The sequence below is a fragment of the Perca flavescens genome, chromosome 18, assembly GCF_004354835.1.
Source record: "Perca flavescens isolate YP-PL-M2 chromosome 18, PFLA_1.0, whole genome shotgun sequence".
NCBI lineage: Eukaryota > Metazoa > Chordata > Actinopteri > Perciformes > Percidae > Perca > Perca flavescens.
The window spans coordinates 2,468,152-2,487,568 of record NC_041348.1 but is presented as its reverse complement, the minus strand read 5'-3'; the positions used below and the strand labels follow the sequence as shown (position 1 = coordinate 2,487,568).

The 19,417-nt window shown below is 44.0% G+C and overlaps 1 protein-coding gene across 1 annotated transcript in view; it reads right to left on the bottom strand.

Moving 5' to 3' along the window:
• Nucleotides 1–17,619, bottom strand: part of rev3l (REV3 like, DNA directed polymerase zeta catalytic subunit) — a 113,440-nt gene extending 95,821 nt beyond the window's left edge. The window contains 1 exon segment of the mRNA XM_028605067.1: nt 16,908–17,619. Within this exon segment, the coding sequence (XP_028460868.1) occupies nt 16,908–17,046 (139 nt within the window). The 5' untranslated portion in view covers nt 17,047–17,619.
• Nucleotides 17,620–19,417: the final 1,798 nt, after the last annotated feature.

The window sequence follows — 19,417 nt, the reverse complement described above, 5'->3', positions numbered from 1 at the left end:
TGGTTTAAAAGATTGTTTTTTTCCTCCTATCCTTGAACATATGTGTGGTAGAGTCAGACCTGACTCCGCAGCGCTGTGGACATCGGGCTGGCAATGCAAGACTACTTGCTGACTAATACCTTTCTACTGCTCAACTGCCGCCAAGGTGCCCTCGAGCAAAGCACTTCATTCTCGTTCCAGCGGAGCTGGTCAGCAGCTAACAGTACAAGCTTGTGGCTGGTGCAACTCTCAAGCGTGAGAGCAGAATGAGTAAAGCCGGGCAGCGCTGAGAAAGAGCACATGCTCGGTCAACTTTCCTGGGGATAAAAGAAAGATGTGCTCAAAGGCTCCAGTCACCTGAGCAGGAGTCAGAGGAAGGGCAGACAAGATAGGAATCACTCGCCGTCAATGCAGAGAGAGGTGAACGAGAGGTAAAGACACGGTTTTCGGGTGACTCAGGGAATTCTTTTGGGCGGTGAATCAAACTCTTATGGCGCACATCCTGTGTGTTCTAACAAACTCCTCTGTGGTAGTAATATCCATATCATGCGGAAAAGGCTGAAGAGAAGTCACTTTTCGGTCCACTCTGCCTGTTATTTGGTGGCCTCTCCCTCCTCCTCATCTCTGCTGGTGTGAACCAGAGCCCATTACTAAAAGTATGTACAATACGTGCGAACAGAGAGAGTGGAGGAATAAAAAAAAAATAAATAAAAAAAAAGACCGATTAGGTGTCTATCACACTTTCTGTGCAACCCTGCCTTACAAATCCTATCCTACAGACTAAAGAATAAATATTTGTTTGGTACAGATTTTTTATATATATATATATATATATATATATATATATATATATATATATATATATATATATATATATATATATATATAAAAAAATGCGACAATGTGCCAGATATAATGTTACTGATTATGTACTTTTGCCATGACCTGCTTTTTATTTTGGGAAATCTACTTAAAACTTGAGCAATATTTGGATGGAAACAGCTGGAGAGCAAAGAGACAGGAAGCAATTGGTCTGGAGAGAAAGACAGAAACTTGGCTTTTACCACAGTGTGGACAGACAGACAGACAGACAGACAGACAGACAAGCGTAGAAGATGAACAGAGTGAGCGAAAACAACTGGAGAAAGAAGAGAGCAACTGAAGACACCGATTGAGAGGGTGCGAGCAGGAGAGAGGGAGCAAGAGCATGGCTGAAAGGAGCAGTCCATCCAGTGAGAGTGTAATTAGCAGCCTGAGAGTTTACAGGAAGAACTCTGTGAACTAGGACACTTTATTCCCACATAACCTCAGCTGAACTTCTCCTCAGAGCAGAGACGGAAAGGGAGGAGAAAGGAGGTCTGTTTGGCCTGCGCGCTGTGCATGAAAATAGGGAGCATCGGGGTAGGCCATGTAGGCCGAGCACAGCCCGAGGGCAGGAGCCGGGCAGGGCCAGCAGAGGAGGCTCACACGTTGGTCCCGCAGCGAATCAAGGGGCCAGCGAGACAGCAACAAGGGTGAGGAGAAGAGAGTAGTGCAGATGCAATGAGGTACAGTGGGGGAAAAGGGCTGGAAGACTGAGGCTGAGTAAGAGCTTCATTGAATTAAGCGGCATCAACATGCAATGGGAAGAAAATGAAAACGCCTTTCCATACGAGAAAGGAGGAGTGAAATCCGATTTATCTCCAACACACACAAAGGACATGAAAAATGTAGTGTTTGCTGCACACATCATAACCTATGGACTAGCCTGATTCAACTATTTAATTAAGCATACTGCCAGTCACACCAGCCACTAAAAATACCATGTTCAAAGGGAAGGGTGTGGTCATTGCTAGCCTGTGTTGGGGATGCACCGATCAGACTTTTTCAGTCCTGATACCGATGCCTGGGCTTTGGATACCAGTGTAAAAAGGTTGTCTAATATGGCTCTGCTACAGCTCTGTCTGTCCCTCTGCTTCAGTTTCACTCCCCACTGAGTCTGACTTAATGCCCCCCCTACAACACTATCTATCTATACTATGTGGATTTATGTCTATTTATTAAATAATAGCTTAAAGTAAACTAAACAAAGTTGTGTTTGAGTTTGTAACATTCCAAAATCTTAAATTTTGACTAAAAATCAATCTTACAATTAAAATATTGTTGTTGTTAATATTACCATTGCACTGACCTGCCTTGCACTGTATTTAAATCTTAAATGTCAGACTATACTGATATTGCACTACTCCTTCCCTCTCTTCAATTGTTAGTATATTTTTTGTAATTTCTATTTTATTGTTATACTGCATACTTAAGTATTTTTTTTTATATTTCTTACTGTCTTTATGTGTTAAGAGTGTTGTACTTTGAGAGCAAAGATTAACCGAGTCAAATTCCTTGTTTGTTTACGCAAACCTGGCCAATAAAGCCAATTCTGAAAAACTTAAATTTTTACTGTAAATGCATATCGGTTCCATATATCGGTTTCAGTAACTACTAATAACCGCTATCGGCCTTGAAAAGAAAAAAAAAAAAATAATTATCGGTCGAACCCTACTGCGTGAGCCCCATCTCTGTGTAACGTAGAGCTTTTCCTGCAAGCCTCTACGATATGTACCGTCACAAACATGATTAGATCTTGGTAGAAGCATGCTGCGTGCTTATTGGCTCGCTGACGCCGATGAGATTTCCTCCTTAGGTACTGAAATTGGGTATTGAATGACGAGCCATTTTTCGATACTCAATACTTTAGAGGCAATTTGGTCGATGCCTAAATAGTATTGACTTTGGTGCCCAGCCCTAGTCGGAGCCCAGTATCAGGATGGTGCATCCCTAGTCTGGGTAGGACCATTACGGTAACTTTCTAAATCAAATAATCCAACATTCCCAGCCACGTCAAACCCTGGCCCCCGATTCTTTGACACAGTTGTTACATACTAGTTCATCTCCAGTGTAGTGTTGACCTTAGAGGTTTAGGCTCATACTATATAATCACAACTGCCGTGATTCGATTTGCAACAGGGGACCCTGGTTGTATGTCACACACCTCTGGCCTTTCCCCTTGTTTCCTGTATCAATCTCCACTGTGGACTGTCCAATAAACCCAAGACATTTACACAGAAAAAGTAATGCATACAGGTCAAACACTCCACACATACAACTCTATAAAGGGGTTGGTTATCCCAGCAGGAAGGCTGACAAATTAAAGTCCGGAATGAATAAACCCTGGATTACCCCAGCCCCACAAAAGGACCTGTCCATTTTACTTGCACCCCCTCTCTTATTGCCCTCACTAATGATTGCCACCGTGTTAATGTTTAGGCATGCGAGTGTGTGGGTCTACACGATAAGAAGAAGAGGTGGGCGTGGAGTGCAGAGAGGGATTTAAAGAGTGTGTGAGGATTTGAGTTGAGGGGGGCAGCTGGGGGTTGACAGGGTGAGGGCAAAGACCAAACTAGCTCTAGTTGTAAACACTCCCTCTGTGTGCGCTATGCGCCAGCTCTCCCGTGGAGGCAGCCCAGGACAATCTGAGTGCAGGAGAGAGTTAGGGGGAGGGGGAGAAGGAGGAGGGATGGCGGAGAGAGATGAAAGGAAATGCTGATGGGATTCAGGGAGAGAAAGTAAAAACCCTCGAAACTGGAACGGCATGTCGAGGAAAACAAAAGGAATGTGGAGGACTGTAGGAAGAGGGGGGGAGCAAAGAAAGAGACTGAGGGAACCGGGAGAGCCATAGACCGTGACCAGCAGAGGGGAAATCCTCTGGGGGCACGGGCACGGGCACGGGCGCACACACACACACACACACACACACACACACACACACACACACACACACACACACACACACACACACACACACACACACACACACACACACACACACACACACACACACACACACACACACACACCTTTGCTTCCTTTGGAGCCATTTCACATAAGTCGGCATCAGTTGGGGCTGAAGACCACAATGGTGAGTCAGCCAAAAACTCATCTCTAATCTAATATTAAGAAATCAGACTCTCTATATAATCTAATCTGCTTCATCAGGGCTGTATGGGTGCGTGCGAGTGACAGAAACCAAACAACGCACCAACTGAAATCTAATATTGAGTTTCTAAATCCTGACTGGTGCACGGTATCGGACAATATTTTATCCCCAAGCGGGTCCCAGAGAAGTTAATTACAAAAAATAACAAAATACTGATTTCCACACTCATAGGAAGACGCGGAATTGAGAAAATATTATTTTGAGTGCCTCTACAGCACAGACATAAGAGTGGTGTTGGCCTTCTTATCTCACTCTCCAAGAGAACACTAATAAACACATTTCCAAAAACTATTCCTTTAAGCGTCGAGATCAACCAGATTCACCGACTGCCGAGCCAGTCTAAATAAACCGTGAAAACAGAAGGCTACTTTAATAAAGGGAGGCGAGTGCCGAAGATTCTGAGCTCCCTTACGTAATGCATTATGTAAACCTCTTAATTAGTGTATTAATGTGTGCCCTCATTTTAAGCAGCCTCAATGAATGCAGATTCTCAGTTACTGGAGATTCATATCAGTGGGAAAAGCAGACCTAGTGGAGCACCTTGAGTGGAGGAGGAGGAAGAAGCAGCGGCCAGGATGATGGGAAAAACAGGAGTCAATAAGAAACAAGGAGTATAAGGAATAAAGATGTTCGTTTAAGAGAAATGGGAGCTTAGAGTGAACGAATAGAGCAAAGAAAGGAATCCATGACAGACAGATTTCCTAATGAGTGAGAGGAGCACCGGTTAGAGCCGAGTGGTTGCCACTGTGCGAATGGATGCTGTGTGTGTTTGTGTGTCCAGAATTGCTCTCTGATCAGGGCAATGTCTCGCCAGACAGAAGAGTTTTTTTTTCTCAAGCTCTGCCTGCTTCTCCTTTTCTCAGCTCCGACCAAATTTGATATTCACAACGTGTCTCGCTCTCCGCTGCACATCACGAGAAGGGGGACGGCGGCTTGGCTGGTGCATTGGGCAAACGAGACTCACGCTCCCTCCCTCTTCCCCTCGGCACCCTCTCCTCCCTTTTCCCACCCATTCCACTCTCAGTCTAACGCAGGGGCAGCCATAAAGACACAACGAAATAGTTAATACATTTAAAAAATAAATAAAAAGGCTGTGTGTTTCCACGTTGCATATTAACTCCGTAGTAAGCCTATCACCAGTGGGGATTTATATTTTCTAATAATATGTTGTAATGTTGAGACATTTTAATTTTTGAAAAAAACATTCAAAAATTGACAATAATTTGGAGGGCCCCCCCCAGCAGTGACTCTGAGGACCCCCTCTAGGTGTCCCAGATCCCCTGTTGAAGATCTCTGGTCTACATTAATTAAGTGTCTCGAACCCTGTTTTTCGTTACATTAGGTTGGCCTACACAACAATAAATGGGTGCAGCAGAGCGAGAGGTGAGCCATGGTTTCCCAGAGTATTAAAGATGAACCGACAAGGATCTCATCATTTCGATGAGCAGCCATTGAAATCAACAACATGGATTGAGGTCTGGTTGCTAAGCCAGACACAACAGCACCGCTCTGTGGCACAAGATGAACACAAAGAAAAAAAGAAAAATTGCTAATCACAATTATTCGTGTGACAAGAGTGAACTAAAATTCATAATTGTGACAGCCGTGGACCAGAGCAGATTACAGTAGGAGAACAGAGAGCGGATGCAAAAAGAACTGAGCCAGTCTAGACAGAATCAAAAGGCTTCTAGTTCTGACGTCAGGTGGTAAATGTCTCCCAAAAATCAAAAATAATAAAAGACATTTCACAGACAAAACTAACTGGAGACACAGACAGTTTTAGAGTCGGTGGTTTGTGAAGTAGCAGCAAGCAGCCACAAACACAAGGTTGGCACACACACACACACACACACACACACACACACACACACACACACACACACACACACACACACACACAGCTATTTTTAAAGCCGGGCTTCCAGAATATCCCCCCCCCCCTTTTAATAAGCCTGCTCTCAAACTGACTGTACGCTGCTACGGAATTAAAAATTGATAAAAAAAAAAGACCCGTTGGTTCCCACTGCAGTCTCAGATAAAAACAAAAAACAGCAGCAAAAAGACTGATGGGTGGCTCGTGGCCAGGAGGTTAAATGGTCGCCCAACAACCACGAGGTTGGCAGATCAATCCCAGATCATACACATGATCAGCGCGGTGAAACCACGAGGTAGGACGCAGAGCATAGTGCCGACACCTCCGAGGCAAAGCGCAGCGCAGGTTTACGTTCCCGTTGCTTCTTGCTACCTCTTCATCTCATTGGTTGTACTTTTAAAAAAAGGTCGGCAACAAGGTCAAAGTTGAAATCATTTGAACTTGAAACCAAACGCTCGGTGGCAACTCCGAGCGATGTACCACGCCAAGGGCAGCGCTTCCTCCCGACTTGTCTCCACAACTCCTCCCCTTAGGAAAACAACGGATCATGTGTAGGCTGCTTAAATTCTAGAGCTTATAGAAAGACCTAGGCATACTTGATGTATTGCATTGTGATTTGAGATGATTCTGAAGACATGTCCAGCAATAACTAATGACTAATAGGTGCTGAACCAAAACACTACAGACAAAACAACTAAAGGACTAAAATGATGAGTCACCAGAGACCTTAAGGACACTTTATGGGACAATAGTGCTCCAAATACCACAATTGCATTCAAGCCCACTGTATTTTGAAACATGACAAAGTCCACAGTTAATTGAGTTTGGGTGATACAACAAAGCCCAGTATTACAAAAAAAACAATAAACTAACTGTATTGTCTGTTTGCAAACCTAACTAACTAAAATCATAGAGTAAATGTCCTTAGTTTTCGTCTTTGTCAAAGTCTTTCATAGAGCAAATATATCTTTCAGAGTTGACATTTCCGTCCATAGACATATTTACAGTTTCCGACTGGGAACCCAGAAATTCCAACCTCCAAGGGAGGAAGCGTGGGTTAATATGTGTATTAATACTGGGATGTCTACACAACTGTGGGAGTCGATGGACTTCAAAAAGTTGCCCAAAGTTCAAAACACCTGTTCATGTCGGTCTTCTTTAGTCTGTTGGCTATTTAGGTTTTTTCCTGGAACACGTCACTTACACATTTTGCTCTTACTGCGGCATCTTATGTAGACTGTTTACATATCTGTGCTCATCATATGTACATTTGATGTACTGGTGTTATTGTTGAATACATTGTGAAAACATATTTTTGAAATTGGCAGGAAAAGTGTAATGCAAAGTTGGAAGTGTATGAAGAGTTCACTCTGCGAGATAAGGTGAAGATGCACCTGTGCAAATTAAAAAACAATCACAACTCTTTTGTTTCATCTTATTGGTAATGTTGTTTGGAGCAGGTGTGCATAGTGTGAAAAATATGTTCCACAGAGTATGTTTGTACACTTCTGTACCATTTTACACACTTCTGCTTTTTTTTGTTCTTGTATGTCTTTTTATAAAATGAAAATCTAATAGATAGTTTAAAAATAAATAAAAACCAACACACACACACACACACACACACACAACAACAATCATCATTAGCTAACGCCAGCGCTTGTTCTACCTCTGCCAGACCAGCATGAGGTCAGTTAAGTAAACTTTAACCAGCCCAGTTCTATGTGACATTACTGTTTGCTAGCATGTTAGCGTGTGGTGAAGCCAGGCTTCAGAGTGGGCTGTGGGTCTCCCCTCCAAAACAGTGACAGAAAGTGTACAACTCAAAGGATAACTTAAGCCAGCACTTTCCCTCAGCCGAGAAAACGTGTTCCAATCCCTCTGCAACTTGTGTAGTTGAAAGTCTGATCAGGTCTAATCTAGGGGTTTAAAATGGTCAAGCAAAGAAGTCTGTTTTATGTCAAAATTGCAATACTTTACATATAGAGGCAAACATCCTATGGATCCTGTTACTGCACAACAATGCATTAATCAGTACATTTATGTGCTGAAGCATTGGTGCATTCCCATAATAACAGGAGCCAGTGCTAATTTGCAGATATACCCAAAGCTACAGATGAAACATAATCGCTTTGATTGTCTTTGGAGTGTAAGCACACTTGTGTATACGCCCATCTCTCTCACACAGACAGGCAGGTTCAAAGCGCCCGCCCCCCCCAGCAGCGATTCAAGCTCTGCTCGGCCTGCCAAATGCTTTCAATCTTTTTAAACAAGATCTTAATCTGCTTTGAAACACTGCAGAGTTCTCATGCAGCACTGCCAGTGGCCCTGAGGAAACACAGGTCACAGACAGAGAGAGAGAGAGAGAGACAGAGAGAGAGAGAGAGGCCCAACACTGAGCGGAGGACCAGAAATGACCCAACACCACGTGCCAACATGGGCCTCTCTCTTCAGACCACACAGCACCACATTACAGGAACCTGCTTTGGCAAAGATGCGGTGCAGCCAGAATGGAGGACTTTACAGAGCTCCGGTCAACAGCGGCACTCAGCAGGCCGCTGCATTAGCAGGCACTTCACATCAAACACTGGCTTTTTCATACAGCTGCATCAAAAGACAAAATACTTCCTGTAATACCCCACTCCATCCATCCATCCATCCATCCGACCATGGATATGAACTAAAATCACATGCAGCTACCAGAGGGAAACAGCAACTCCAAGGCTCCAACTCCAATTATTTAACAGAGGCAGCATGTCATGTGGCTTAAGGACACCTGTACAGTCAGGAAATGGGAAGTGAAATGGACAGACGAGCACAGCCACTGTTCCAAACTCTGCAGTCGCCTCTCTGTCAGCTCCACAAAAATGAATGCTGAAATGTCAATTTTACAAATATTAGTTGTGCTCCCGCCGACTCTGCTAATCTCCTGCAGACTCTGCTAGCCCGGGTTAGCTAGCCAGCTGGCTCAAGAATTTAAATGTAAACATCAGATTTAACAGAGGAAAAGATGGAGAAGATGAGCTTGAGCTAGCAAGATCATCACTGCGGCCACGTCACTACTAGGAGTTGCTCACTGGGATAGACAAATCAACTCTCCAGTCTGCTGCTGACTACGCTAGCCTGGCCGGTCAAAGTTTTCAAATGTTAACATCAGAGTAAACACAGAGGTGGTGTCCTTTCGCCAAGACTTGGCTGGATCCTGGAGTGCTGGTGCCATTCAACCGGGGGACTCTCTTTCTGTGTGCTGATCTGCCAGCTGATTCTGCTTTATGATGAATCATGCACAATTTAAAAAGGAGCTGATGGGATTACATTTTACTGGAATTATACCTCATACAATTGCACGTGACGAATAAAAATTTACTGTATGATAGCAATTCCAACACTATTCGTGCATCAGAAAATAGCGCTCAAAGAAATGTTGAACAAGGTAACCCTTTGTCTTATAGAAAGGAAGCAACTAACACATTGAAATGGCAGGACAAACTGACACAAACACACTGTCATGAGAGTGCACATGCACGGACTGTAAGTTGTGGTTGTTATGCTTGACACTCGGGGGTGCTTGTTGGTGGGGTTGCTGGGTTACTGGTTAATTGGGAGAATGAGAGGGGGCAAGGAAATCCACTAACAACCCCCTTTATTTCCATTACACTGGACTGAAAAATGTCAACAGATCTATGTCTATCTAGGTCTATCTATGGTGTGTGTGCGCCTAGTGACCGTGATGAATCTGACATCCACAACATTTCCCCACATCAAGTCTATCTAATTTTCAAAGCTAAGAATGCCACTTTAAAAGAAACGTGGGCGATGTGCTGCATGAGTAGTAGTCTCTATGTGCAGGAAGCTCAAGATGGTCCTTGGTTCAAACGTGAACGTTTATGTTGTCGGTTTATATGGGTTAACCCTGTGATAGACTGGCAACATGTCCAGTGTCAGCCTGGGAAACATAGTTTGCTGGTTCAGACACTTTCTGTATGTGCCAATGCTCCACGATAACGGTCTTTTGAAAAGATTTTGTTTGAATAGTTGAACTTAAAAGACAGTGAAACAGTTAAAGGTGCAGTCTAACGGTCTGTCAATCACTGCTCATGCACACTCATTCATTCTTCCTTGTGGGGGAGGGGCTTAGGGCACCGTTTTGGGCTTTAGCGGAAAGTTGTTGATGTTCAAATCTTTTGGCTAAGTCCTGGATCTTCACAACCTACAGCACCTTTAAATAAACAGTCAAAACAACAACTGCACCAACTGTAAAATTTCCCTTAATACTTATGTTCAATACTACCGTTTGAACATTTTTATTTTTTTTTTATTCAGAACACATGACAAAGTTTATTTGCAAAACGTAATGTGAAAAAATACTTAGTCTGTTTTGTGATAAATAAAAAATAAAAAAAAATAATTGAGTAATTGCACAACCCAACAGCTACAGATGTTAATGTAAAGTCACCCGTCCAACCTGACTGAATGGGAACCGAGGTGACAGGAAATGCATTGGGGACCAGGATTGCTGCAGTGTCAGGCCATTGATGCCTTCGGATACCTACCGAGAAGCCGGTGGGAGCCATTATAGCCATCAATCAGACTGACCGGGCCGCAGCAGCACCAAGGACACTGGGGCAGCTGTTGTACACTCACAGCTCCTTCAAGACAAAAGGAAATCACTGCCGGCTACCTTGGATTCAGTGCTGCTGGCTGTGGCTGGTTAGTTCAGCTACTCGGACAGACACACATGTATGATTACAAGGTCCTTGTCTATTCTCTTAAAACTGCAGGACGTGGCTGTGAAGTTCAGGATGCTTTTAGTCTTGCATTGCCAGACCTTCAACGGCGCTGCGGAGGAGGGTCCAGCTAGTCCACGCAGCATTCTGGGATGGGAGAAAAACGTGCTCTGGTTTATTGGCATTTCTTCAAACCAATCACAATCGTCTTGGGCGGTGCTAAACTTCGGACGGAGCCACGGTGCCTCTGGTAAATAGCCTCGGGAAGGAACTTGTTTTGGTGGAACACGTGTACGTTCAAAGGTTGTTTTTTTTTAGTCGTGCAACAGAAAACTCCGATTGGACAGATAGTCAAGCTAGCTGTCTGGATTTACCCTGCAGAGATCTGAGGAGCAGTTAACCATAGTCCTCACAAATCCACCGGAAAAGAAAGCGGAAGTTGATTGAGATCTGGCTGAAATGAGATACAATCTGCGATATTTCCGGCGGCACCTGAACAATTCGGGAAATTAAACATAGTCATATTGACTAGTATGAATTAGACATAGTGGCATTGCTGCACAGTTCTGTACACACAGGTCAAAAAGAGAAACCGTGAGAAAGAGAAACGGAGAGGCTAAACAAGCAGAAGGACTCAACGCATCAGGAGAGGGGGAAAGCAAGCTTATACATTATGAGACTGAGTTGCAAAAGGCATTCTAGCAATTCCTTGTAGCGCTGCATTCAATGGAAGTTCGACAACCTTTGTCAACACGCCAAATGTGATTCATGCTGTGAATTCCTAGTGGAGTTCTGATAGTAGAGATGTCACGTTTAAGCACCTTGGTATTTTCAGAAATAAGAAACATCTGGTTGAGTGACTTTAGATAAATCAGCATGGGAACAAATACAGCCTCTGAGGTATAGAAAAGGTATTCAGGGAGATACAAAGCCTCCTAGCACTTTTATATACATGGTTCACACAGGCCTGTGGGAAAGGTAACGGAAGGATCTTAGCTGGTTTACTTATTAAACACTTTTCAATGTGGCTGCCCTCACTGTGTCAGGACAAGCCTCTCTGAAACCAGATAGCACCTGGAGAGGCCTTGGATGTTGGAATGCCGCGGCAACAGAGACATGACAGAAATGGCAGTGCTACCAACATGAGAGCACCAGAGAGGTGCGAGTGCCCGCTGCCCGGCACTGTGTGTTGGCGACTGACTGCAGACTGACTGGGACACCGGCTTTGGTGTCAACTGACAAACTCACATCTGAAAATAATCCAGGATGTACTGTAGCCAATAATGTCAGAAGCCAAACGTAGCCTTTAACAACAGCTGTCACTCATACAGGATTCAGATTTATGAATAGCGTGCAGTGTTTGCCTCCTCCTAACTCCTGTTAAATCATATTACACTAAGGCTATCCACGTTAAATATTATTTACTTTGTTTGTTATAGAGCATTGTTCATTTAAAAAAAAAAAAAAAAAAAGGGGGGGGGGTTTTAATCCTCACGCTGATTTGTACTATGCATGTGTTCATGTTGCACTCATTAGGATCTCATCTAAACAGATGTCTGTCTTTTAAACAAGTCATAGCTGCCAACTTGATAAAATGTTGGGTTTTATTCAGGCTCGAGTCCATTTATTGGGTACGGGCTCGGAGACGGAGAGTACGGGAACCGGCTCGGTTAGCACCCGTTAGCTCCGGTTAGCTCTAGTTAACTCCATTGTAAAGATCAGCTCGAGCAGGGCAGGGTTCAATCTACCTGAGTGGGCCGCCAAATTAGAACCTGTGTATGGGAAACACTGACATGTACACCTGCTGCCAAGTAAATGCTGTTAAATGTTGTGTGCTCCGTTCCCAGCACAAAATTTAGGGGCACAACTTAAATTGACATCCACTCCGACTTTAAGAAAGTCGTTTTTTTACCTATATGAATGAGTCGTTGGCTGTTTCGGTTCGTTTTGGAGCCACACCATAACGTGCGCATATATCATACATATAGCAGATCCAGGGCTATTGATGAATTAAATAAGAACAAGACCTCTCACTCAATCCTAAAGTAATTAGAAGCAACTGGAGCAGCAGTTACAGGACGATAATTGAACCTGAGTAACTGACAGGAGAGAGGAAAGTAAACAGTTAAAGCGACAATGACCTTCCGCCTAATGAGCCACAGAGTCCTTTTGAATCCGCCTATTATCCTATTAATGGATCCGGGAGGAATGCCTTCAGACGGCATTAAGGGTTCCCCTGGAGAGAGCTAAAGCTGGGGGGAGAGGGAAAGAAGAGGCCCTCGGTTTTAATCTTCCATGCGCTTCATGCTTGGCCCCCCCGGTCATTCTGGTCAATTGGTCATGCACTTCCTCCTTTTCTGATCTCACACACACCCAATAAATACTCAAGTGCACATGTCCAAGCGAGGAACCAAAACAGTGTCCCTCCTGCTGTCGTGGGGATCCGGGGCCTGCCAGTGCATCTGGGCCCAGCTTGTCGGCGTCAAGGGTGGAGATCAATGCTGTCAGACCTCAGAAAAGGTTGCAGCCACCACCACAACAACAACAACTCGTAGCAGTGTAAGAAGAGGCTTGCGGTTTACCTACCAGGGAGATCTTCCAACCACAAGCACGGCAATGAAGCCGGTTATTAATAAGCATAATGCAATACTGATCACAAATGCAATTTTCACAACAAAGGGATTCCTTTTTTCGCCCTCTTCTTGAGCTATTTTAGAGACTGATGCATGTACAGTAGTGTGCAACAACAGGCAGGACCGGCCACTGAATGCTAACAAAGAGAGGGGGGAAAAAAAGCAGGAAGCGTGGCATCCAATTACACAGGGCTGATTGGTGGGAGTGTGTATGGCTTAGGTCAGGGAAGGACAGGGAATACGAGGCCTGGGGTTGTATCCAGAGCCACATGGTGCAGATGCACTGCTGATCGCCTACACCAGGGTAAACACGCTGATGAGATAAAAGCCGACACACATGAAGCAAAACTGCTCATGGATTCCTCCCTTCAGGCCAGACAATAGAACTAACCATGAAGACAACAGGAAATAATACAAAGTAACCCATTTTGGGGTAGGCGTGGCCTGTTTCTGAGCTACAGTGGAACAGATTCCTCTCCGCTTCAATGTGTTCCAGATGGTGAGGTTATTTTTTTTTCTGGAAAAAACACAGAGCTAACTCTGACTCAAATGGTACATAAACTGAGCAAGAGCAAAGTCCAACTGTGCAAATCTGCAGGGCACCCACCACAGCACACACACACTACTTTATCATTACTGCAACTTGAGGCAACACGCGTCCGATTCAAACCACATTCATAACATGTGTTGTGTACATAATTGTGTCAGAACTCGATCAGTGAAAGCTTTTAAAGCTCCAATGGGATACGGATATCCGTTTAAATTTTGCATGCTGGCTCACATGAGCCCCTTTCACACATGCACTGCAACCTGAAATTGGAAAATAATGCAGGCTGGCTTGGTTCTTTCGGGGAATGATCGTAAAGATTTACAAAGAATATGCTTACGGCATTACTCTAACAGGGACGTTTTGAGACGGATTGGTGGGATTGTTGTGGACAAAGTACACACGGAGATACAATGGTAAGAGCCAATGAGGTTTAATCACGTCTCCAGCTTATTCAAATAGCTTGCATTATTGTATTGTGTGAACAGTTAACTTTTGCGGAGTACAAAACAAGTTCCTTCCTGAGACTATTTTGCATAGCTGCCGTTGCTGCATCTGGAGCTTAGCGCCGCCCAAGAACGTTGTGATTGGTTTAAAGAAATGCAAACAACCCAGAGTGTTTTTTTCTCCTATCCCCGAATGTGTGAGTGTACAGACCTTACTCCGCAGCACCGTGGACAGCACTGTGGAGATAGGTCTGGCAATGTGAGACTATATGTGACCAAATGACGAGCCGGCTGTGTGACGCAATGTAATCTGCATAATTTTCTGTCACTTCTGTTGTAGAGATTTGGGAGACAACTCCACCAACTGAGCTGAAACTGCATATTAGATTAATTCACTTATTAATCGAAGGTGCAGGAACCTAGTTTCAGATTTTGGCCCATTTCAACTCCTGCCCATAGTCACGGCGACTACAATTGGCCTATGAGAAGACCTAGATTGGCAAAAAAAATAAAAGAATTTTTCTGGATAAGGGCTTAAATATTAATTATTTACTTGGACAATTGAAATTGCTGGCGATTAACTATAAATTATATTCCTCATGTATTGTCTTTTATGTCATTGTAAAATGTATATCTTTGGGTTTTAGTCTATAATGCCGATCCCAATTTCCTAAAGCCAAAGGGGACATTTTCAAATTGTTCGTATTGTCTGACCAACAATCCAAAATTATTCGATTTATTATCGCATAAGACAAAGAAAAATATAAAATCCTCACATTTCAGACGGCAAAAACCACCTAATGTTTGTTTAAAAAAAAAAAAAAGACTTGCCGATTCAGACGATTACATAAACTATTAGTTGAGTGATTGACCAAACATGTTCATTTTACTCAGTGGGTCAAGCTCAGAGAATTGTAGCACTCAGCAATAATGCATCTAGTAAGACCAGAGCAGAAAATGGAACGATATGGCCGGTATGATACATGTATGATCAAAATCCAAGACAGTATCCAGTCAAGTATTATACAATTAATCTCATATCAGTACACTGAACAATGTTTTTTTCCAGACTCTAGAGCTTGCATGCAATGCTGCATTCATTGTGCTTGAATTAGTCTTGATGAATTGCCTCGGCTGCAGAGTGAGTGAGTGAGTGAGTGAGTGAGTGAGTGAGTGAGTGAGTGAGTGAGTGTGAAAGTGAGCCCCCTCGTATCAGCTCAACCACATGCAAACAGTGCAGGTTTATGACAGTACCAAATTAGACTTGGCACCCTAACCCTGACCCACAGTCCTTCATTTCTCTGCTCTAAATCCCTTAATCCTCACTGAGGTACATCCTGTTGGACGCTGCTCCCGGGTCATCCTGCAGAGGAGAACTGCCACAGCCCATGGGCACAAGTTGGACTCCCATTTTTCCCCACTGGGGACTAACCCTGCTAAAAATACAAGTCACTATACTGCAATTTTCACCTGGCAAATAGGGCTGAAGAGAGGGCACAGCATTCACTGAAGGATTGGGGAGGGGGTTATGCTGTGCCATTGTGCAGGAAATGATTCTATTGTTTTGCAGCGTGGAGATTAAAAAAGGTACCCAGAGTGCTCGGCTGTAATGGGTTTATTAGAGAGCATGGCATGTGCCAAATCTCAGAGAAAACACAAATGTACTCTAAATCGTAGCCCCTCCTTTGTGTAGATGCGTATTATTTTTTAAATCAGCAATCTGCAAGCCATGACATGTTCCCATGCAGGTCTTGTCTTGGCTTGTAATGTCAATATGCACTGCACATTCATTTTCACACAATGTAGCGTTCTGTTTTCATTCATCATGTCTACCTCATTGTTATAGCCTGAATATTAATGTACTGTCATGACGGCTCCTGCCTTTTCAGACGCTGCGGTCTTCTACAGCGCACAGTTGATACCAGAGAGCTTTCAAGAACCAGTATCTTAATCTCGGCTGCTGATATAATTATACCTATTAATGGCTGCTAATATTGCTGCGGTTACACAATTTCACTATGCTCAGGAACAAAGTTTCGTTTCCTTTCATCTAGCCTACCGCTGTCGTTTTGCTTCTACTAACGTTTACATTAACGCCGATCATTACACTGACAAAATGAAGAAAACGCTCCGAAAAGGAGCCAGCGTGTTTAGTTGTAGTCAAGCCTGTCCACACTCTACAGGTTGCTATAAACACAATAGAACCACCATAAATGGAAGTACGTAAGCTGTCCCTGAATGCCACATGTGGCAGACAGAGGCACAAGTCGAGCCCTTAAAACCAGAGCTGACCGCCGCCGCCACCACGCCACGGTGGAGCAGGGCAGCGAAAACAAAGCAGAGCCGTGTGAGGAGAGGAGGAGGGGGGAAGCAGAGGAGGACCCCCACCGCTGCATACGGCCCGCATGCAAAGCAACAGCGGTGCAAAAGCCGCGTTGGTACAATGTGTCAACACCCTACAGCATCTTCCTGTTGACATCTTTGCATACCAGACCCGTTAGATTTCCTCTAAACAATACAGTGCGGACGCGTTTGTGTGCGCGCGCGTTTCCAAGCAGCAGTGATAAACACGTACCATGCCGCGTGGTGCGCTGCACGAGAGCACAGCCACCATTAGCGCCCCTAACAAAAAAGAAAAAATCACAATAATTAAAACAGAAGAGTTGTCCTACCTGCAGGTGTTGCTCCGAAGATCCGCACCACCGGCACTTTCTTCACCTCGCTCTCCCTGAACTCGGAGTAGCACACGTCCAGGTCTTTAATGGGACTTTGCAAATAGAAGTCTGCGGTGACGATACGCACGGCGAACATGACTGCCGAAAACCGTCAGAAAAGCCCCCAAAAACTACCGTCGGGAGTCCATAAGATGCGTGCTACTCGGCGGCCAGTCGATACCAGCCGAGGGGGGTGCTGTCACGGCGGTAAAACAACGACAAAGCGGAGGGGAAGCCCGGTTGTGTCCCATGAAAAAACGCGAACAAAGATTCCCGTGGCTCCAGCGCGCCCCCGAGGTGCCGCCGTTTAGGTTCAGCCGCGGCCGGGGGAGAGCTAAACTCGACGGCGAAGAGTAATTACCGGACGCTCTGCAGCTGTCAGGTCCATGTTGAACTTGTAATTGTGGCTGTCCCGTGATTTAGCGCTCTCTATGGTGTTTTTGTTTTCCGCCAGTAAGACGTTCCCCAGGCTTCCGGTAGCTAGCGTTATCTTTCCCTATCACGCCTCGGAACTCCAAGCCAGCCCCGTTTTATCAGACAGTCCCTCGGTTGTGCTCCTTCTTCGTCCATAACAGGCTAGCCCGCATTAGCTCGCCTATGAGGGGAGGCAAGCTAGTAAGATGGTTCAATAATAGTACTTCCGACTAAAATTTTCAGAATAAAAGCAATGTTGACGCGTCACCAGCGCAGTCACACAAAGCACCACGGTGAAAGTGACCGCTTTATTTTGGAAGACTCACATCTGTCGCAGTTGTTTATGGACAGCCGTTACGGTCGCTGCTTTTATCGACTGCCTAGCCGGCTAACCACGGTAGTGCGCAGACGTTTATTTCGCAAGCAGGACTAGGTCTCGGAGGTCTCCCTTCGACATTTGTTAAAAGGGTAGGATTGATTAAACAGACCGTTTTTGGTGTTGTCCTCAAGCACAAACGGTGCAAATCAAAACGTACATGATTTTACCGGTAATATCCGGAAGCATCATGTTTGGCATTTCAAAATAATAGCATACGACCCTGATGATTCAGAACAGAAACAGGTTGTGGGTTTTCACATTCAAGGGAGTTCTCTTGCTATTTTGGTGCGTAAAAGTCACGATAAACACAGTAAAAGAAAAGAACTAAAAATTCTGGAGACCACACTTTAGTGTTCATGAGGCTGGATGAGAGTCAGTGTCAGTGGGGGTCCCGGGCCTTGTTGATGAGGCCAGCTGCAGACGGGAAGAAGACCCAAGAATAAAGATTCAGCATTCAGTGCTTTATTTCAACATAGTTGATTAGAATTTTATTTTGTTGAGCTCACATAAAAACATCTTCACATACAATTACAACACTATATGAAACAAGTGGTAAAAACATAACATGGCCATAGTCATCAATTAACCCATTATGCATTAAACAATAGGCTAAATAAATAAAACAGGCGTTCCCATGGGGATGTCAACAGCACCATAAACCCACTATACCATTGTGAAGATACCATCACAGTGTTTTATGGACATGAGAAATTTAGGAATCAAGTACATGAATGGCCTCTGGGTGAGTGCTGCCGCAGAACCTGGCTGTCTACTACTTTTCTGTGTTTTATAAGAATGGGGAAGTTAACAAATGGTTAGCAGGGTAAGAGGAGTCTAGAATGCACCCTTAATTGTTTCTAGAATGATAGTGTAAAATGTGTGCATGGATTGAAAATCAGCTGTTGAATTCAGTTTCCACTCCTAAATGGTTCAGGCCACATTTCGTCCTCTGCGTGTGATAATTGGAAATGACTTGAAGCCAAGGTCCGTCTCCTTTTCAATCACAAAACGCAAAGAGGGCATTTTAGAAAATGTGGCCATCCTCTCTGCTCTATATGCTTAAACAATACAGGAATTATAGAATGCAGACACACAAAAGCTTTAGAAAAATGTCTTTAGACAAAACAATAACATTGGAGAGCATATTGTCAAAGCTAGAAGCCTAGTTATTGATCAGTTCATCATACTATATATCAAATTAAACCTGCAGGAAGCTTAGGCTCATACCTGACTCCCTATTTATGTAATATGAAACTTAGCCTGACTCCTTAGATAGCACTACAGCCCGGTGGAAAAGTACTTTTAGATCATAAATAATGAAAGAGAAAAGGGATGAAAAAAACCCACTTTATTTCTTTAGTCCTTTGCATATGTCTAGTGTCTGTTTATTTAATAACTAAAGTTGTAACAATTAAATGGACATCATGCAGCGCTGCAGCAAGGATTGCCAGCAGTTTCAAACTGACGCCCTTGGTCGACTCTTATTTTGTAACTACATGCACTTGAACAAGGAAATGGGGAAACAGCATTGTGGAACTTGATGGAAAGCTTGAGACAGTTCACCCCATTTGCCACTGCAGCATCAAAACAAGGATCAGACCCACATCAAAGAGCTGGAAAGCATCACTTTCCCTATTGGTAAGGAACACGTTTCTCATTGGCTGTTTCCTGTGCT